Source organism: Centroberyx affinis, unplaced genomic scaffold (genome assembly GCF_046629955.1).
Source record: "Centroberyx affinis isolate AG114_WGS23_722 - 3 ecotype Tasmania unplaced genomic scaffold, CSIRO-AGI_Caff_v1 ptg000139l_1, whole genome shotgun sequence".
In the NCBI taxonomy this organism is placed as follows: domain Eukaryota; kingdom Metazoa; phylum Chordata; class Actinopteri; order Beryciformes; family Berycidae; genus Centroberyx; species Centroberyx affinis.
The window spans coordinates 334,649-355,994 of record NW_027278838.1 but is presented as its reverse complement, the minus strand read 5'-3'; the positions used below and the strand labels follow the sequence as shown (position 1 = coordinate 355,994).

The following is a 21,346-nucleotide window of genomic DNA, read 5'->3' as shown; positions in this document are numbered from 1 at the left end:
GTAAGACATGATTCCGCTTTTTACTGCTCCCCAAAGGGAACACATGCAGTTTTTCATTTTGCAATCTCCGGATAGGGAGGAAGTTGAAAGCATGAGTGTTGCTGTCGCAGGAATCTGAAGTGAACCATGACAGATTTAGACTTGTCACCAGCAGTGCAAAATCATTATTTTACAACAGTAGTCATTCTTATTTGTTTTTGTTTTTGTTTTTGTTTTTTAAATTGAATAAGAAATAATACTAGGAGTTTTGTACAAAATATGTTATGTAAGTTAATCAATCTCACTCACAATCATAATGGCCCTAAAACAGAAAGGTTTTGGAATATTGAAAATGTGTTGTTTCCATCATCCATCATGACAACCAAAGCAGTGTAAAATATGAACTATCTGTGGCAGAGGGGTCAAAAATAAATAGAGGGAGACACAGCCACAAGGTAACTAGCTGAAAACACACTGTGCTAATTGTGTTCCCAAAACTTTGCAAAAGTAATCAATAATACAAGCAAACAATTAATTACAGCGTTTGTATGGCTTCAATAAAATAATACAAAACAAAAACGTTTCATTTCATGCATATGGTACCATTTATTATGCTATTAGTGCATATTATAGGAAATAAATGTAAGTAGTTCTAATGCTTGCATTAATAGTATAATTATAAATATATTCTCTACAGTCACAATAAAAACAACATTACAGTATTTTGTCTAGGTCATTTACAAAGTGGGACACATTTCATCATGTAACTAACATCATGTAATTGTCTGTGTTTTAATTCAACAAAAGTGGCCTGAAAATGAGCTTAATTTAAGGTCAAATTGGGTAACACTTTATTTTTCTGGAGCTGATATGTAGCTGTTAATTTCTTAAAAAAAAAAAAACATAGAAGATGAAAGAGGTCAGTTTGGTGGAGTTGATAAGATACTGTTAATTTCTAAAAGAGCTGGTCAACATGTCAGCTGAACAGACAAAAACTGTTATGTCTGTCTTCCTGTAAGGTTATAAATTACAGAGAAGTAAATAATTCAACAAATACCAAAAATAATTGCTTCCACTAATTTCTGTATAAGTGAATAATTACTTAGGTTTCTAAATCAAGCTCTTTTATTTATTTATTTATTTTTAGAAATTAAGTTTCTTATCCACCAAAATGACCTCTTCCATTTTCTGTATAACTACTACATCATTTTATGGTTCCTTGTTGGAACCACCTAAACTTTAGGTGGTTCCACCTCGGGAAAATGGGGGAAGAGTTTAATTGACTAATTCAACTCTTCCCCATTTTCCCGATAATTAGTACAAAACGTCATGGTGCTTTCCACGAAACTTCCCAAAAAGTTGACAGTTACATATCAACTCTTTTCTAGGAAATTAATAGGAAATTACAGACCTGGAAAATAAAGCGTTACTTAAAATTGCTTTGTGTGAAAATATATAATACAAAAATATCTACAAGACACACAACATATACACCAACCCATACATTTACAATGTCAAGTTGGACCATTTTCACACATGTTTATTAGAACATCCATTTGGTCTTTGGACTCAGATAGACACTGAGAACTGTTGGTCTGATGGCTCTGTCTCTTGGACACAAAGGACAACTCTCTATTGCCCTCACCTGGGGAGGTGCTGGAGATGTGGCGGAAGAGCTTCTGGATCCCCGTGTCCCGCAGCGAGCTGCGGAACGAGCGTGCCGCAAACATGTAGAGGATGGGGTTGACGGTGCTGCTGATGAAGACCATGGCTCCAGCGATAATGGTCATTGTGTTCCTCGCGCTCTCCACATTATCTGCCGCATCGTGGTAGGAGTTTTTAATGGCAAGGTAGACAAGTGAGAGGACGTTGCCCACATGATGCGGCGTCCAACACACGGCGAACACCACCACCACGCTGGCGATCAGGACCGTGGACTTGCGCTTGGACTTGAAGGTCATCTGAGTGATGCGGCTGTACAGGCAGCCATAGCAAACCACCAGGATGGAGAGGGGTACAATGTAGCCCACTAGAGTCTCCAGCAGCACACACACCGTCTCCTGGCTGTCTGAGGTGTACAGCCGGTACAGACACTGCTCCTCCCCGCTGTGTCCGTCCACCATCTGGGTTGGGATGACAGGTATGCTGAACAAAAACGCTGCAGCCCACAGGGCCAGCAGCACTTTATTCAGGGCTTTTTTTCTCCTCCAGTCAGCTGAGGCAAACGGGTGTCGCACGGCCACAAAGCGCTCCACGCTCATGAGGGTGATGAGGAAGACGCTGCTGTACATACAGGCGTTGATGACGAACACCATGGCCTTGCAGGAGGCCTCTCCAAAGACCCAGGAGTACACCAGGGAGTAGATCCACAGAGGCAGCGTGATGAGCACCAGTAGGTCAGCAGCAGCCAGGTGCAGGATGAGCACCACGGTGTGGGAGCGCTGCGTGACGTGTCTCAGGATAGTCCAGATCACCAGCAGGTTCCCCGGAGCCCCCACCAGGAAGGACAGGCCCAGGATCACACAAGACGCCGCTGTCCCGCCAGCAAACTCCTCAGGGGCCATGTCTTCGGAAGGAGGCAGATCCACTGAGAGGTTCATGCTGCATGCGTGTGTGCTGCCAGTGGTGTCCTCATGAAGACAAAAAAAAAAGTGCTGCACAAGCAAGCCTTCACTTCCCTTTAAGTGTAGAGTGAACAGGAAAGGGGTTTCTCACAGGGCCATCTGAGAGACGGAGAGGTGATTCATCCATCTGGCCCTTGTGTCACGAGAGACAATGAGCAAGTCAAGTTTTAGAGCTCAGATCTTGGATTAGGGTGTTAAAGGAAATTAAGTTGCTCTGTGAAATGTGGTCCAAATGATATAGTCAAGGAGATTAAATGGATAAAAAAATCCACCCTAAACAAATTTACATATCTTACACTAATATGTTGTACCAGTGATCTCAACTGGGGGAGCAACTTTGTGTTTATATGCATCATATTTTATAAAACAGTGCTTCTAGCACTACCATGATTCATTTAGATGTAAAAATTCAAACATTCTGTCAGTTCACAATGTTAATCTGCAGTTATTTGTAAACTAAACAGCTTCAGGTTTTGCCTCTTGATGGTAATGCATAAATCGACTCATAAATAGATTTCCAACCAGAAAGTGATGTATTCATAGATGAGATTTAACAAAGCCACAATGGGACTGTTCACCCCATAAGTAAACCACGAAGGGTCCAACCTTGATGCCCTCCATGGTTCTGTATTTAACAAGCTCTTCCAACATTTCATTGTCACAGGAGTAAGTCTAACCTCATGCCTGGAGGCTTGGATTATGAATGACTTCTAATGATATTATTTCACCTCAGCATCTATTGTAATTTAATGTCTCTTAGAATCCTGATTTTTGCCATGTTTCTTATAGGACACAGATTCACTTTATCAAAACACAGAAAACATTGTTGGAGCCCATAGACATTTATTTATTTATTCTATTTACTTGGAACTGCGATAGATCATTTGAAACTAATATCACCAATATGATACAACTGATAATGATTCAACTGAAATATCAGCTCCAAAGAACAATAAATTATTTAGACATTTCTTCTTTCACACAAACAGGCAAGAAACTTCATCATGTAAAACAGTCCTACTTCAAAATCTGGGTTACTGTGATCAAGTTTTACTAATGTGCAAAATAATTCAAAATGAAACAATTTTATTAGTTTTCAAAACATTAAGTCAGCATTAAGTGAGGTATTTCATTTAATTTCTCAACTAAAAAAGACAGAGGCCTCACCATTTGAAGGTTAGTATTTTAGCATTTTGTCACTTGGACAATGTAAGCATGAGGTCCTCAAAAAATATTACATACAGTGCAGAAAATCACATTTAAAACTTAAGACTATATCACAAGTAACTATCATACCCATTTAGAGAAACATATAGCCTAGATCATAATCATATGTATTCATCAGTGACACCTAGGGGTGTAGTTGAAAAAGGATGGGAGGATATGGTATTCCCCTGGAAAATAACTGGTCTTCAGACAAAGAGCCAAACAACTTTCATTTTTTTGAACAGCTAATATGCTCAGTTTTCTATTCAACCTACATCATTTGGAGTGTGAACGCTATGCATCACCAGATACAACCTCTGCTGTCTTTATGAGTCAGTGCAATATTGCAATGTGCAGTCTTAGGATAGTGATATTTGTAAACATCAGTCAGCCCAAACCTTAAATCAGACCTATGTTGTTGTTCATATGAAGGCCTCCATTATGAAATCTATTCCCTTAATTAACTACTACGGAAGCTAATTGAGCTAAAGCTGAGGGAAAACAACATTCCTCCCTAGTCTTCATGTTATATTGAACAAACCAAGCATTGTCGAGAAAAAAAAAATGTCACAGTCACAGTTTCACACTGTCACACTTTTTTCTCACACAGTGTCAGACATCTGCTCTGTCTGTGGTTTTGTTGCCCTCTTGCCAATCTGATACTGTACTACTTGTTCCCTAAGTTTGTTGGTGTGAGTGGCCACTTCCTGGAACAGCCTGACCAATCGGGTCTCCTGGAGACTCCCTCGGAAATTCTTAGCAATGAGAGCGTACAGCACAGGATTCACTGAGCTGCTAATGAAGGTAAGGGCCCCAGAGATGAAGATTAAACTCTCCGGTGCACATCTAGCTCCATCGTTTGTGTCCCGTGTTAGGATGCAAACCAGATCAATAATGTTGATGATATGGTAAGGCAACCAACACAGTGTGAAAGCTATCACCACACTGCTGATGAGAACCATGGATTTCTGTTTGTGTTCGAGATGCATGCCCTTGAGCTTGGTAGCTACAAGACAGTAACAGATACCAAGGATGGTGAAGGGAGCTACAAAGCCCCCCAAAGTGTCCAGGCATAAGCAGATCATCTCTTGTGCCACAGAGCTGTACTCCATGCCAAGACACTGCTCAGTCCCACCAATTGTATCCACACGCTGGGTCAGTATGGCAGGAACTCCCAAAAGGAAAGCCAGGAGCCACACGACTCCTAGAAATGTGTCCATAATGGTCGTGTCCTTCCATGCCTGCATCTCAAAAGGATACCGGATGAACAGAAAGCGCTCCACGCTCATGAGGGTGATGAAGAAGACACTGCTGAACATGCAGACTTTGATGATGTACACCATGGCCTTGCAGGAGGCCTCTCCGAAGACCCAGGAGTACGCCAGGGAGTAGATCCACAGAGGCAGGGTGATGAGCACCAGTAGGTCAGCGGCAGCCAGGTGCAGGATGAGCGCCACGGTGTGGGAGCGCTGCGTGACGTGTCTCAGGATAGTCCAGATCACCAGCAGGTTCCCCGGAACCCCCACCAGGAAGGACAGGCCCAGGATCACACTGGAAACTGGACCACCTATAGCAGACAGCTGATCTACCGCAAAGCCTGTAGCATTCTCTGAAGCGGACGAGACGCTCATTTTTTTTATTTTTAGCCTTCACTTCTCTATAACACAACAGGTAAGAACTGAAAGTAACTGATAATTTGATGGCCATGTAATGATTTACCTTGCGTGACTAATAAACAAGTCAAAGGTCTTTTATAGTTGCTCAAATGATTATTACCCAAATTAAATCATAGACTGTGGAAGCCTGGGAAATGAGTGTCAGATTAAAGTTGAAGTTGAAACCCCAAAACCAATGGGATGCATAAAATCACAATAAAGTGGATAGCCTACCCGCCTATCATTCTGAAGATATTATAGTGGGGAAAAGTTCAAGGTTCATTTAGATGTTTTCTCTCTACTCGTTATGCTATTCTTAGGCAGTCAAGAAGAAGAGGCATTGGTCATTTTTTTTAATTCTAGTGCTTTAGTGCTTTATTCATGTTATAGTTAGGTTTAATGCACATGTGAAGATTGTGTGAATCATTGTCTTGCAACATAAAGCTGTCGATGTGCATCATTACGCATGGAAAGCATAGCGACAGGAATTTCATCATCTCCAGAAACGTAAATTCCACATCATCAGTGCCTTGCAACTCTGCCCCTCCTGGACGAGTACATCAGTTTCCTCTTGGGAGAAGCTTTTTTTTTGGTGCAGCCGGTCTGGACTCTCATCCTTTAAAGGGAATGAGAGGAGCTGATTGGATTGATAATTCATTCCTCCAAATCCAACTCCTTTTACAACTGTGCCACAGGTGCGCCGCAGCTACACTGGTGCTTTGTGCCTCTGATCACAATAATTACAAAAAAAGTGTGATAGAGTCTATAATCCTGAGGTGTCACAAATTCCATATTCTTCAAAATGTATAAATTCCAGCCACCGGGACCTCAACAAAAAATACACTGCCTTACGACCACATTACCACTAATGCCATTTGTGAAGTTGCAGGTTTTATAATGTAGGGGGGGTTCAAAAATTTGTGATGGTATTATTGGTGTAATGAAATATAAAATGTAGAGTATGTACATTTTTACTGTAATAAATATAATTTAGACAGGGAAAGATTTTGTGCTAAGGTTAGAGAGGGTAGCCTGGTTCCAGACTCCTGAATCGCGTCCCGCCCACTCTTCAGATTTTGTTGAGCATTCAGAGAATAACTTTCTCTCAATGGCTCTGCGTACGCCTATGGGTACGCCATGACGTCATGACGTCAGTACTAAACATACAACGTTTTCCAGGAAGTAAAAGTAATGGGATTTGATACAAAAATACGAGAAAATAAAATTTGGTATTTTTAAGCATATATTGTCAAGTAGATGCACATTAAGATAAGGAGGATTTGCTGACGAGGTGGGAAAATCGTTTTTCATATCATTGTGATTTTAAAGTTGTTACGATGACGTTGTTATGATGCGCAAAAGAAAGTCTCCTCTCACATAACCTACTGCTTGCTCGTCGAAAATAAACATGACGAGGCTGTCAACTTGGATCTTCACATTAGAACATCAACAGTAAAGGATTGAATACAGCAAGGGGCGTTGGCTATCGGATATAACTGGAATATTGACAAACTGTAAGTCAAGGTTTACGAGCTTGGTATCTATTGGGGCTAGCAAACAGTGGCTAGCTACGTAGCTAACGTTAGCTAACTAGCGAGCTAGTGTTAGCTAATGTAGCTGGGTAAATAGCTAAACAGGTTATGTTAGGGGCGTGAACTCCCATTATTTAACTACTCGGGTTATACTTGTTATCCAGCAGCAGAATTAAATTAACGCCTAAGACAGTCCTATCAGTAAGTATTTTGCACCGTTACCAACTGTCAAACGTTATTTGGCTAGCTTCACTTGGTAACATTGATAACATTAACTAACGCTAACTTACTGGGTAAGATAACAGGCTAACGACGTTAGCTGTACTCTGTCTTACATGTTAGCCAAAAAAATCTCGCCTTGAATCTTGTCTCAATTATAAGACTGTTGAAAACGAATTTACACAACACTGGCTAGTTACCATTAGCAATGATCAGGAAACGTTTACATTAATGTTTTAACATTTACATTAAGTTAACTGCAAGTCTGACAGATTGTAAATCACCTAACTATTACAGCTACTTTTCTATTACTTATACACACATTCTGCCTTCACAGGTTGTTTGCAGAGTTCATTCAGCTCGGGGATCATTATACGCTAATTTCCCAAGTTTGGTGGTGTAGAGCCTCAACATTGCAATGCCTCTACTGTTCTTGGAGAGGTTTCCTTGGCCTAGCCTGCAGACCTACACAGCGCTGAGTGTGGCTCTGCTCGCTGGCAGCATCTTCAGTGCCTATACCACTGTGACTGACCAGGGCTTTGGGACCTTGGAGACAGATGAAACACCTACTCCCTCTGAAGTTGATCTTGAACATCTAAGTAATGATATTGGGGACACAGAATTGGCAACCGCTGTCCTGTGGTATCTCGTCACTGACAGTCTCTTTGTATGGGTGAGTTTGATACAATATAGGACTTTGTATTGTTTGATAAGCTAGTTTTGTTAGTTTGTTTACCAAAACTAATAATGTTTCTTTCTTCTTTGTCCCTCCCCAGGTGTTAGTCAACACGTTTTGCTGCTCTTTGATGTTAATCGCTAAGATGATCCAGTGTGTGGTGTTTGGACCCCTGAGAGTCAGTGAGAAGCAGGTGAGTTGTGTAGTCACAACAGTGTTACAATAAAGCTGATTGTATCTGTTTTATATTATTAACCTCTTGCAAACAAGGCCCAAATGAGAACGCAGGGACCCAGGCTCCTGAAAATATGCATTGCAGCTCTTGTTAAGTGTTCACCCATCAGGAAACAGGCCTATGAGCTCAGTTGGGTCCCAACTCGTATCTTTTTGAAACACTGTTATAACACAAACCTAACCTTCACTGTTGGATATAGCCTTACACTTATTACAGCTTGATATGTCTGACACCTCATTTGCTCTGTGTTCATCCCTCAGCACCTGAAAGATAAGTTCTGGAACTTCATCTTCTACAAGTTCATCTTCATCTTTGGTGTACTGAACGTGCAGACAGTGGAGGAGGTGGTCATGTGGTGTCTGTGGTTCTCTGCCCTGGTCTTTCTACACCTCATGGTCCAGCTCTGCAAAGACCGCTTTGAATATGTAGGTTTTATTAACTACATCAGCCATTTTCACTCTTTCGTTGTGACTCAGAGCTTATTTTATGGATACTTTGTAAGACAATCTTCTATGTAGCAACAACAGGTAGCATGGTGCTAACATTGCCAGAGTTAGGGGTTCTATTCCCACTGGGGCCGTCCATGCCAAAAATGTATGCATTCATGGTACTGTAAGGTGCTTTGGATAAAAACATGCATCAAATGGTATATATAGCATGTTACCAAGATTTGCTGTTTTTACACTAGTAATTTACTACCCAAGTGTGCTTTATGTTGTAAAGACTAGCTGTAGAGACACTATAATAACCCACTAATAACCTAGTAACATTTGGAACAAATTTATTCAGAGTAATTTAGAATAATTTACTGACCTATATGTACAAAACTCTGCAAGAATGTATAGCCTACGATTGAACTGATTGGATGGGCCACTCAGTCAAGCTTGTCTTTCCTGTGAAGGAAACACTGCCTCAGAGGAAAGCATACTGTTGTCATGGGTCCTTGGTGATGGGAAGTTATGATTTTCTGCTATAGCGCCTCCAGGCTGTTTTGAGCTCTTACTTGTGAGGGTAGGATACACATGAGTTCAGAAACGTTAGTTGCAAACAGTACATAAAGGTTCTTTTGAATGGATTATCATATTACTATGCTTAAGTAGTGCAAAAGTGATGAAACGTGAGGCAATGGAAATAGCCAGTATTGCCTTAAGCAGGGGTAGGGTTAAGCACAATCAACATGGATAACAAAAAAAACCTCTTGGTTATAATTATTGGCATAATTGCCCATCTATAATACCTCAAAATGTTCCCCATGCATCATTGCTGTCAGACTTTGTAGACCTTGTTCCATTCCATTTAATAGGTAGGTCTAGATGAGCCTGTTTCTGTTCAGGCTACAGAGTAAACATGATAGGGCTAGACCTACTTTTTCTGTGACTGTTTTGGCACTGCTGCTGTTTGTAGGTCTACAGACTGAGAGTGATCATACAGTACTGTTTTCAGGTCTGGATCTATTAATAGTACCTTGTGCTTGCATGTTTGGCTACTGATACTGTTTCAGCCACATCATTGACATTACCCTGTATCAGATTGTGTTCTGCATGTTGGAAAAAACAAAATATCATAATTAATCACCTCCTTACAAGTAATGATATTTGAAAGCGGTATCAGGTTTGTATGTTATCTGTGATGTAATGCTGACTGGGTGTCAAGTGTACCAGCAGGTCATTTCTGCCAGCCCAGCTGTAAAATGTTTGTATCAGTGTGTATCAGTTGGCGTGTATGAATGTCTTGTGGCACTCTCACCATGTGCAGCTCTGGCTGTAGGTCTATAGGTTAGCAGTCTGTCAGTCCTTGGTTAATGTGTCACCCGAGCCGTCCTCCTCTCCCACCACTCCTCTAAAGGGCTGTGCATCTTGATGATGTCACAGAATAGGGGCCTGTTCCTCTGGTTTCTGACTTTGGGTTAATAATTACAAGTGTTGGTTGAACTGCCTGAGGTTACAGGAATAGGGTAGTATCAGTGTCCTGGACTAATCGTGTGGTATTTTCAAAGAGTTAACTTTTCTAGAATTTAGAAAATCAGTTTTTTTTTTGCCTGTCTCAGTTGTATTTTTGACTTTTTATAATGCTTAGTCCCGAGGTCATGAAATGTGTTCTATACACTGGGGACAATGTTAGCTGTCAGTCACAAACATTTTTGTTTGGGAGGTGGGAGCCAACAAGTTAGAGAAGGAATCTTGTGACTGAGGTTTGGAAACATGGACTGGTTGAGTAAAATCTGGAAGGGGAGGGGAAATTGAAGCACTTTCTCATCTCTCAACAACTGCTGTATAAATGTCCCTTTAGTAAGGTACTGAACCCCCAACTGCACCAGTGATGCTGCACAGTGGCCAGTAGTGCAAGGCGGAAGGGGTGTGTGTTTGTGTGTGTGCATACATGCTCAAAACCCTCCCTCCTCTTGCAGTTGAATTAATTATTGGACCTACCCTGCAGTCCATTTTCAATCTGTTTAAATGTATATCATGTTTTCCCATACAGCTGTCATTCTCCCCCTCCACACCCATGAACAGCCATGTGCGAGTGCTGTCTCTGCTGGTCTCCCTGCTGCTGGACTGCTGTGGTCTGGCTGTGGTCTGCGGTCTGCTGGGTGCTGCCCATGGCTTGCACACCCTCTCCTTTATGGCAGCGGAGGTGAGAGCCAGGCACCACAATTGGGTGAAAATGGACATCTGCTCTACAAAAAGATCTTTTTGTTTAAAGTATACCTAATCAGAAAATGGTTATGTGGACAAATTTTCTCCAAAAATTAGTATACTTAAAATGTCTGTGTGTTATGTTTATTTCCTTTTTTATCCCCGCTTATTGAATTGGAATTTGGCCAGTGCTGACAACACTTACACAAAGTAGGTTACACAGAATTATTAATGCAGATGCAGAGCTATCTCTATTAATCAGTAGGTACAAAATCACACAAGCTTTTGGTTAGGCCCATGTATTTGATAAAGATTTCAAATAATATGCCTATGTCCTTCAGGTGCACTTCATTTAATTGATCAGACTAGAAGCTGTCCTCAAAAGGGAATGCATAATTTTAAAGAGAGGATGAGCCTGATGAACTCACAAACCATTACTGTACAATTTTAAGTACATTTGTCTGCCATTTCACACGGATACTGTTAGTATTTTGTAGTCATACTCTATTACCTGTAATGTCATATTTGGTATTTGTTTTTATGGAAAGATGAAAGCGCAAGAATTACATCATATTCACCTGTGTATTAACTGATATATAATCTTTTTTCAGTGTCTGCTGGTGACTGTACGCACGGGGCATGTCATCATGCGGTAAGTGCCTTTAAAGCCCTCTCAGACACACACCACAGCAGCACTGACATGGCCTCTGCAGATTTAGAATGGTTCAGGGGCTAATATTAGCACCACCATTTGTTTTTCCTCTGTTGCCATGAGCACCAGTTTGAAAGGCTTCTTTGTCCCAAAGAGGGACAATCAGGATTAGGCTAGCAGCAAAAACTCTAATCAAGGGAGGCACTCATTAATAGGTTTAGCCTAAAACTAATACTTCTAAACTATTGTAAAATGAAGCGCTGTTAGCTTAGTACATAGCAGAATTGTGTTTGCGGAAACCCATTGCCCTGTACTGTAACAGTGAATGATTGAGTGGTTCATGTGAAGCCCTTAGCTTGTGTTTATTCTGTGTTTAGTACACATAGTAGATGAAGGTTCAGCAGCCTGGGACTATTTCTACCATTTGTGGCCCTTTTTTAATGGCTTAAAGCCATTATATACAGGCAGAATTATGTGGAAATGGAAGATGGGCAGCTTTGACCAATCATATTTTTTCACTATACTTATATTCCCTATCCTTGTTTATGCTATCCAAATGGATTTAGTCCCATTTGCCAATCTATTGCTATCTATTCCTGCTGAAGGCAACATTGTCTCAAAATGTGTCCCATGTATCATCGTCTTTGTATTAAAACTGAACTGATCTGAGCATCCGGAAATGAAGGCTGTGCCACACAGGCAATTTTCTAAGGCAGTGTAGTTGAGCAAATTTACCAGCAATTATGCCCTATAGTCTTTTTATATTATTTTGCATGTATTAATTTTGCCTCATTTTCCATTTCCTAATTAAGCTGAGAGCAATATTGCCCACCACCATTCTGTCTGTATATTGCCCATGTTTAATGACCTTAAAGAGCTGTGTGTCTCCCTCTAGGTACTCCATCCACCTGTGGGATCTGAACCACCCAGGGACTTGGGAGAGTAAGGGAACATATGTCTACTACACAGACTTCATCATGGAGCTGGCTATGCTCTTCCTGGACCTCATGCACCATATCCACATGCTGGTGAGACATGACAGAAATGACAGAGTAGCCCCTCTGGGCAGGCCTGTGCAGTATACTAACAAGTCTAGGTCAAAACCTAGTATATGGCTGGACCGTGTATGAGTGTGCCACGTGCCACGGCCGACCAATGGTATAACTAACTCCGCTGTAGACTGTTAATACAGAATAATAGTCCATACATCCATACTGATCTCCGTTCCACCGCGTCCTGTCTCCTCTCTCCGTCGCTGTCCTCTCCACCGCGCCCATGGCGCGCATTGATCCTCCCAATCCAAGCGCCGGTCGCTCTGGTACCCATCGGTGCCAAAAACGCCGTTCGCCGGACACCCGGTGACGCATCGGCGTCGGGACCCCCGCTGAAATCTTGGCCGGATCACCGGGAACAAATCGGCACTGGCCAGAACCGTGCCCCCAGGAAACTCCGGGAAGCAGAGCGCCGAAACCTCCATGCTTGTCTGTGTCTCTCTCGGACAGAACAGAGGGCTATATGATATAATTGTATAGATTCTACTTTAGCTTCAGCTTACATGCATGATATTGGTCAGCCTGCTTACTGTGTGGGAGAAACGGGCTCCCGATCTCAGCGGAGAAACAAGATGGCGGAGAAAACGAAACTTAAATTTCTGGCTCTGTGATCCTATGATATGCCACGTGCCACGGCCGACCAATGGTGTAACTTTATCACTCAGTCAGTCAGTCAGTCAGTGACAGACATTCGCGTTTATAGGGCTGGCCCTGCTGTTGCGGTCCAGCCAATAATAAGGAATGCCCACTTCTGTTCGGATGAAAGTCTCATAACTCTTTTTTAATTTTGGTATTTTCTTTGCAGCATTGATGTGTTAAGTAATATTCTTGACCATGGAGTCTCTGAAACTCATTTAAATTGCAGTCAATTTTTCTTAATTCTTGAAAATATGAGCTCAGTTTGACCTGTATTTGACCTGCAGTTTCATCCTTGGCCTATCCTCTCTCACTCTCTCTGCTCCCTCTATCACTCTTGCTCTTTCTTTGCCCGATTAGGGCATTCAAAAATGTAGTGAAGGGTTTGGAGGCAAATTCAATTGGAATTTGTAATTGCTTCCTTAGCTAGACCCGTTTCCTCCTGTCTATATTTTGTTTTATGTGCTTTTAATGTTTGCTTGTATGTTGTTTGAAACTCTGTATTACTGCTATCTTGGCCAGGGCTCCCTCGAAAAAGAGATTGTGTAATCTCAATGGGACTCACCTGGTTAAATAAAGGTTTAATAATAATAACATTTGTCCATATTTCTCTCATTAGCTTTTTGGTAACATCTGGCTATCCATGGCAAGCTTGGTTATCTTCATGCAACTGCGCTATCTATTCCATGAGGTCCAGCGCCGCGTCCGCCGCCACAAGAACTATCTTCGTGTCATCAACAACATGGAGGCCAGGTCGATTTTTCTTTCTTTTCCTTCAGGGTTTTTGGTTTCTTTGTATATAAATTATTTCTAATGGAGTTTGTAGATATCCTACCCTATTATTTTCCTGCCATTATTATTTGTGTCTCCTTCATAATATCATCATCTATAAAGGCACATTTTTGCGGTGTGTGTGGGGGGGGTGTTATACAGTATTCTACCATGAACTTTGTGTACTGCGTTTTGTTTGCAGGTTTGCTGTTGCTACGGCAGAGGAGCTGGCAGCTAACGATGATGACTGTGCCATCTGCTGGGATGCCATGATGACAGCACGCAAACTACCCTGCGGCCATCTCTTTCACAAGTAAAGAGTGACTTTTCAATCAACAGGAATTGCTGCTATGCAGGAATTGCTGCTATGCACGATACAGGGTTGGAAATTTTACTGGCGCCACCAGCCTGTGGCTTGTATTGTTCTGCCCAGTGCAAGTTTGTCTTCCCTAGCCAGAATCAAGATGGCTAATGGAGAGGGATGGCAGGCAACTAGACATGCCAGGCTTGTGTGCAGTATCCTTAATTGGGCTAGTGCTCAAAATCCTGCATACAAGGGTATAGTTTTTGTGGTAAACTTGAACAAGGAACAACTGTTGGCTCTTATAATAAAAATGTCAGTGTTTTGAATCATAACGAACATTAGAAATTTGACATTTGTTCTCTAATTTCCCTAGAAGTTAGAGTAGCTCGGTGAAAATTCAGAGAAGAATTTAATGAGTTGGTGACTTATTTGTGTTTGTCTGTATGTATGCTATTATGTGTGCTATATTAAACACTATTGTGTTTCTGCAGCTCCTGTTTGCGCTCCTGGCTAGAGCAGGACACCTCGTGTCCCACCTGCAGGATGTCCCTGAACATCAGCGGCGATGGGGGCCAGGTGGGAGGCCAGCAGCAGGGAGGGGGCTTGGAAGACAACATGGGCCCTGGAGGAGCTGCGGTAGATGCCAGACCACATATCAACCAACACAACCACTTCTTCCACTTTGATGGTAAGTCTATCAGACACAAACCTGGGCACGAAAATAGCTGCAGGGTTCCTACAGTCATACAAGACTGGGGAAAATTGTTTTCCCGGCCTGCTAAATGAAATGGAAATTGATGCATATCCAAAATGTTTTGGAAATGTCATGGAAATTACAACTTTTCGGTGAAGTGTTTAATGTGAAGTAAGAGCTGTTGGACATATGCTATATATGCAAAAACAGTGTTGAATGTGAAATTCATGGTCACCTATAATGTCCCAGGAATAAGCTATTAAGACAATATACATACTTAAGCTATCTCAGAAACCCACCTTGGTTATGCATTACCAGTTAGTGCCCTAAATCTACAAGGGTATAATATTTACTGGAAGGACAGGAACATCCATGGAGGGAAGTTGACAAATACATGCAGAGCCACATCCCAGCAAAAATAAGGTGTGACCTCTTGCCAAGAAACATTGAAGTGCAGGTTCACCTCCCACATAAACACAGAGTTAAACCTCTATTCATAGGAAGCCTATTTCGACATCATGTGTGAAATGCTCGATGATGTGTGAGAAGCTAGAAATGAAATTATTTGATGGGAGATCTCAGTATTGATTGGCTGTCACTGGACTGTCTGCTGAAGAGTAAACTTCTGTTGCTGATGCATGTCATCTAACTCAGGTTATTAATCAGCTGACATGAGTCTGTGTTAGTAGTGTTGGAAATGTGACATCAACCTGCTGATTTTACGAACGCTATAGAGCTCTGCTAAGGGAGCATCACTTCCCATTGGGTGTAATGACCATAACATATTGGCCATAACAAGAAAAGCAAAAGAACCTAAGGCGACACCTTAGATGGTCTATTAGAGATCCCACAGAATCATATTTGCGGGACTGTGGATATGGCAATCACAGCTTTCGATACATTTCTTCTCCCCATTATTAACAAACATACACCAGTGAAAAAACAAACAGTAAAAACTGATGTGGCTCTCTGAATTGATGATGAATTTAAAGATTGTTGGCTAAAAGAGATGAAGCAAAAGGTGTGGCAAACAGTTTAACAAGCAAGTGACTAAATTCTGAGCTTACATCGGTTTGATTTCTGCAGTCCGACTGCACCGGCATTAAGATGATCTGACAAATTAAAAAGTAGCCCATCCCTAAATCAGCTATCTGCACAGACGCTAAATGTACTAAGTTGTATTGTACTGGTTATATTTAACATGACAACGGGATAAATATAATATAAATATACTCTTTGTTCATTGACGGGGCTTCAAGTTTTCTCACTTTCACAGGCTGTGTGCTGCACAGCTAGATTGGATACTGAGTTCTTCTATTAACTTAAAACAAACCTCTGTTGCACAGGAGCAGCTTGCGGTCGCCACCCGGTGGTCAAAGTCAGTATACATTCGGCCATATATCAAACCGGTTTTATATTTTTTGCACTGGCTCAACCCTACTTTGGCAAAAGTGTTTTTCTTTTTCTTTTTTTGGCTGATGTCCTTAAGGCTACACCCCCTACTTCTTGTGTAACCCCTTACTTCCTTGCTTTGTTGTTAGTATTCCATCCTAAGCAGATCAGCCAACAGATATACAGTTATTACAGGTTATTGGTGTGTAGTTTTCATGTTTTAATTGATAAAGATGGTACACGCCATTAAAATTTGTTGTGCATTCAGTTGGTCCAATACAGTGTTTATTCTCACTGGTGGACTGGTACATTATCCACCAAAAGAAGTGAGAGTGGAAATAAAATATGGCATTAGAAAGCAGCTCACAGGGACTGTAGAACATTGTGCCCATGGTTGTACAGTTCACCATTCAATGATATTTTGAGAGAAAATGTTATGCAAGTTATGCTTGAGGTTCACATTTTGACCTTTTAATGTGGAGCTGTGCAAAGCTTTATCTTTTTCTAGCTAGAAGTCTCTGGAATTACCTTATACAAATAGGCACGATAATGAATCGTAATGAAATGCATGCATTCCTTTGCAGGATCCCGCATTGCCAGCTGGCTGCCCAGTTTCTCAGTGGAGGTAATGCACACTACCAATATCCTAGGCATTGCTCAGGCCAACAACTCCCAGCTCATTGCCATGGTGAGTGTATGTCTACAGTCTGATGATATCCTTGTTGGTTTTAAGAGCAGTGATACACGAGTGGCATTTTGAGACAAGGTAGTTGGATAGTTTCACTAACAATATACTTAAATTACATTAAGCCAATGCTATGATATCTATGTTGATTTTGTCCAATATTCATGCTCTTTGCAAATTGGCCGATGTCTATTGCCTCAAAATATTGCCTGTGCTACTGCTCTTAACACCATTACCTTGCTGCTCATAAGGTCTCTGTCCTCTGGGTAAAAGCTTGTTGCCATGGTGAGTTTGTGTTACTAAGGTGACGACCTCATTATTAACAAGAGATTTAGCACCACATGTTGGGCTTTCACAATTAGATGCCCAATATATGTAAGCAACCATGGGGGGCTGTGCTTTACAGTCATTTTAGGATAGCTAAGAGACATGGTTAGGCACAGTGCAAAGCCGCCTTAAGGGGCTTTAATCAGTAGTTATTAAATAGTAATTCTTCCCTAAGCATATAGTACTGGTAGGACTAGTAGGACTGGTATGAATGGTGATTTTCAGATAGTTCATTACTATTTAAATTCACAGGTTTCTGTTTATCAGGCAATTTTATAGCGGCTTTGACATTCAACTATTTTCATTTTAAGACCTGTGTGTATTTGCCTTTTTAAAATATCAATATTGTTCAAGGTTCCACTCACTAGAAAATAAATCAATCAATTGTGTCCTGTCCTCTGCCTCCTCCTCCAACTCTCTCCCACTCTCTTTGCTGCACCTCCTCGTCATCAGGCCCATCAGATCCAGGAGATGTTCCCCCAGGTGCCCTCCTACCTGGTGCTGCAGGACCTGCAGCTGACCCGCTCTGTGGAGGTCACCACCGACAACATCCTGGAGGGACGCATCCAGGTGCCTTTTCCTGCACAGGTCAGTCAGTCAGGACTTAAAAAGGCATAAAAACACTTTTTAAAAAACAATTTTAGTTCATTCTTTTCAGTTCCTTTCAGTTCTGTTGAAAAGATATTCAGTCCATTCCATTTTTCTATTTGGTTACATTCTTTTCAGTTCATTTCTTTGCTTTTAAGTTAAATTCTTCTCAGCCCAAATAATTTAAGTTAAACTCTTTTCCCCTCAGTTTGACTAAATTAGTTTCATTTGTTTCTTTTCATTTCACACCTGATTCAATTCTGCTCTCTTTATTTCAGTCCCTGTAGTTGCACTGTGTGAATTATTCTGGTGAAAGGAATAAATTCTCAGTTGTAACAGTAGTAAAGCCACATGCTGATTGTGTTGACTCACTTGGGCGTATTTGATGGTTCAGACCACTGGTCTTTCTCTGGGTTTGAATCCTGGCCCATGCCATGCTGTCACATCATACCATGCCCTCTTTCTTGTTTCTAAAACTACAGCAAAAAATCTTCACAATACAGTTCTAAACTGCACACTCGCAAGGATGTGTGATTTTATTTTTTGGAAACACAACTCTTCATTGAAGTTCTTCTGTCCTGATCCCTCTAACAATTCTGTCAGTAGTTAACTTGTTGTACTTGTTGTACTGGTTGTACTTGTACTTAACCTGCTTTCTGTGTCATCCTCATCCCTGTAGTTTTATTTAAAAACAAAAAAAAAAACAATCTGTCACACTCTGTCATGGCTGTGTTCCCTCCTCAGGCCGCAGAGCGTTCCCCCATCCAGGTGAGCCCCGGCACAGGGGAGCAGGCAGGGCCCAGTGAAGAGGCAGAGCCAGGCCCCAGTGAGCCAGACAACATGGAGGTCAGAGGCAGTCGCTTCTCCAAGTCGGCCGAGGAGAGGCAGAAGATGCTAAAGCAGAGGAAAGAGGAGATGATCCAGCAAGCACGCAGGTTGGTTCACTGCCGGTTGGAAGCAGCAGTACTAAGACATGTTTTACATTCATAATAAATGGCCTTTGTTTTTGAATTGAAAGCATAGGTCTTTTTCTGCTGATGGGATGTGACCACACTTGATAGAGCCTCGTAGCTGCACAGATTCTGTTTTATCAAAATAGAATGACACCTATCTGATGACGGCCTCAGTCCTTCGTCCAAGCAGGACAACTCTTTATACTGTAAAACGAGTAAGAGAAAGAGTTACCAGAGTGGCTCAAAGGCTTGATTGTACAAAATTAATAAGTTGTAAAATGACTGGAACACCCCTTGTGCAGAGATGTGAATTTTGTCAGGTCTTTTTCAGGATTCCATTTTTTTTTTTTTTACATTTGTTAATTTATAATAGAGATTCCTGGTTTGCTGCTTCTCTCTATATCTTGCATTTTGTGTTGTTATGATCATATCCTTACATGTGCATCATTACTTCCTTATAGGAGATATCTAATCAAGAGTCCAGATGAGCAAGATGAGGATTTGCCCACACTGGAAGAGGACACTGTCCCAGAATCGGACTCAACTGTGCTGAGACGTAGGACCATGGCAGCCGCTGCAGAGAGACGCATGCAAAACCAACAAGACCCGGCACCCTGATACCACAACCATTCACTGGCACACGGATTGGCTTAAAAAATTGCTCGCAGGAGTGTCTACCACACTATCACCCTAAGAGGCACCGACAGAGCTAGCTCAACCTCCCCCCATTCGTTATACAATCAATGGTATCACCCATGCAAAACATAATAATACAAAAAAGCATTGCAAACACGGCCTTTGGCTGCAAATGGAGTTTCGGCTGTTTTGGGCTGCCTAAGTAAGATGAGACTATTGCGAATGGCCACTGCATCACCAATTACAGCGTCAGTTTTCTTGGAGCATTGTTTAAATTGAGGGGTGTCAGTCAACAAGTGCAAGGTTGCGTTGCCCTTATGTACCTGCCGCACATTACAACCACCAGCTTCAGTAGAGATCAGTATCTGCCATCCTTGGGACTGGCTGTCAGAAAAGAGCATGCATTGCATTCAGAAGATGCAAGTCGGTTTTGAAGGTGCCACTGCTAGGTTAAGCTACTATTTGGGTCTTAGTTATTTTCCTTTGATCAGATTTTTTTTAATTTTTTTTTTTATTTTTGTGTTCATGGGGGGGGGGAAAGGTTTATATCATGGATGGAGAAACTCAACTGATGTTTTTGTGTGTATTATTTTATGAGATGAGTTTCAACTGTGAATTAAGAGTAGGCTAGACGATGACAACACGCATCCTGTAAAGTTTGTATTTCTTACCTCAAGAGTAAGAGAATGTCACTTTAGTGTTTTTCAGCCTTTCTGTCAAATATGAATGTACCTATCAAAATAATGCTGCAGACAAAGTGTTTTTGACCCTCATGGGTTGTTCTGTATTCAGTGTGTGCCGTCTCCCATTGTACGCAGTTTTCGTCTTGTTCATATTTAACAACGGGGACAGTGGGGATGTGAAGTTTTTTGTTACCTTTCCCCTGAGATCCTTAGGCAACAAAGGGGATGCATTACATTTTGTACAAGAAAAGTCGGTGTTATCCTTTCTCATCCTTCCTCAATTCACCCGCTCCTTGCGAGCATTTCTGTCTGAATGAGACAAATTAACCTTTTCTACTCAGTATAATAATGGGGTCCTCGCTCATCTGGGTCCACCGTTAAGGAATTTTAAGGAGTTGAATTTGTGCTGCCTTGTCGATTCACACTGAGGGGTGCTAAGCGGGAAAAGCATACTGGTGGGGTACATAATCACCCCCTGCTCATAGATTCCATCCAAACCACCTTTTTTTAGATTGTCGGTAAACCAATTCAAAAATATATTTCGTATTTTTTCCAGCCGGTTATGGTATTACCTTTGTTAACTTTCTCATATTTGATTATTTTCTGCTGACAACAAGAACTGATGATTTTGTAATGCCAACAGGCATTACAAATGACTGGTACCAAGGGTTACCAAGAGTTACCATGGGTTATCTCCTCATGGTATGAAATGCCGCATTAATTATATCTTCTTCATCTCAACAGTGTACAGAGTGTTGACTGGGCCCTTGCAAGCTGCTGTTTGCATATTGTCAAACTAAAATCATTCTGTAGCTGGTTTTGCAGTTATATAGACAGACTCATACTTGGAGACAATGTATTATAAGTGTTTGGTTTCTGTGATTACAGTGCAAAGGTGGTTTGAGTTGAGTTATGCATGAATCTAGACAAGTGCTTTTGTTTCCTTCCACTTTATCCCAAAGAGCATCCCACAAACTTCCACTAAAAGCTGAGGTCTTGTGATCTTTCATGTGTGTTATTTTATTGGTCAAACTCGTGGGTCGGAGGTTGTGAGAAGATACAATACAGGATTTTGATTTCAGATCTTCACCGTTAGTCAAAATGTTAAAAAAAAAAAAGAAATCAGACAGTGTGAAGACAATTGGTTTCATTGAATTATTTAACAACTTTTCATATCCATGACACTTTCCTAATCATGGGTTATGTTTTGT

The 21,346-nt window shown here is 41.4% G+C and overlaps 3 protein-coding genes across 3 annotated transcripts; 1 reads left to right on the top strand and 2 right to left on the bottom strand.

Moving 5' to 3' along the window:
• Positions 1-631: 631 nt before the first annotated feature.
• On the bottom strand, positions 632-2,607 carry LOC139653986 (leukotriene B4 receptor 1). The gene has a single exon (XM_071531009.1). It carries the CDS (start codon positions 2,577-2,579, stop codon positions 1,494-1,496), a length of 1,086 nt encoding a protein of 361 aa, XP_071387110.1. The 5' UTR covers positions 2,580-2,607; the 3' UTR covers positions 632-1,493.
• A 1,804-nt stretch (positions 2,608-4,411) lies between these two features.
• LOC139653909 (leukotriene B4 receptor 1-like) lies at positions 4,412-5,440 on the bottom strand. The gene has a single exon (XM_071530924.1). It carries the CDS (start codon positions 5,438-5,440, stop codon positions 4,412-4,414), a length of 1,029 nt encoding a protein of 342 aa, XP_071387025.1.
• A 1,208-nt stretch (positions 5,441-6,648) lies between these two features.
• LOC139653919 (E3 ubiquitin-protein ligase AMFR-like) lies at positions 6,649-21,137 on the top strand. Its single transcript, XM_071530933.1, has 14 exons — positions 6,649-6,978; positions 7,553-7,888; positions 7,992-8,084; positions 8,387-8,551; positions 10,608-10,760; positions 11,374-11,414; positions 12,310-12,442; positions 13,722-13,855; positions 14,076-14,186; positions 14,669-14,865; positions 16,848-16,951; positions 17,729-17,863; positions 18,608-18,798; positions 19,278-21,137. Exons 2-14 carry the CDS (start codon positions 7,634-7,636, stop codon positions 19,432-19,434), a joined length of 1,869 nt encoding a protein of 622 aa, XP_071387034.1. The 5' UTR covers positions 6,649-6,978; positions 7,553-7,633; the 3' UTR covers positions 19,435-21,137.
• The last annotated feature ends 209 nt before the right edge of the window (positions 21,138-21,346 follow it).

Coding starts and splice junctions, on each gene's coding strand:
- LOC139653986 (XM_071531009.1), bottom strand. CDS start 2,579: ATGAACCTCTCAGTGGATCTGCCTCCTTCCGAAGACATGGCCCCTGAG.
- LOC139653909 (XM_071530924.1), bottom strand. CDS start 5,440: ATGAGCGTCTCGTCCGCTTCAGAGAATGCTACAGGCTTTGCGGTAGAT.
- LOC139653919 (XM_071530933.1), top strand. CDS start 7,634: ATGCCTCTACTGTTCTTGGAGAGGTTTCCTTGGCCTAGCCTGCAGACC. Junction 11,415..12,309: donor ACGGGGCATGTCATCATGCG/GTAAGTGCCTTT, acceptor GTCTCCCTCTAG/GTACTCCATCCACCTGTGGG. Junction 18,799..19,277: donor ATGATCCAGCAAGCACGCAG/GTTGGTTCACTG, acceptor ACTTCCTTATAG/GAGATATCTAATCAAGAGTC.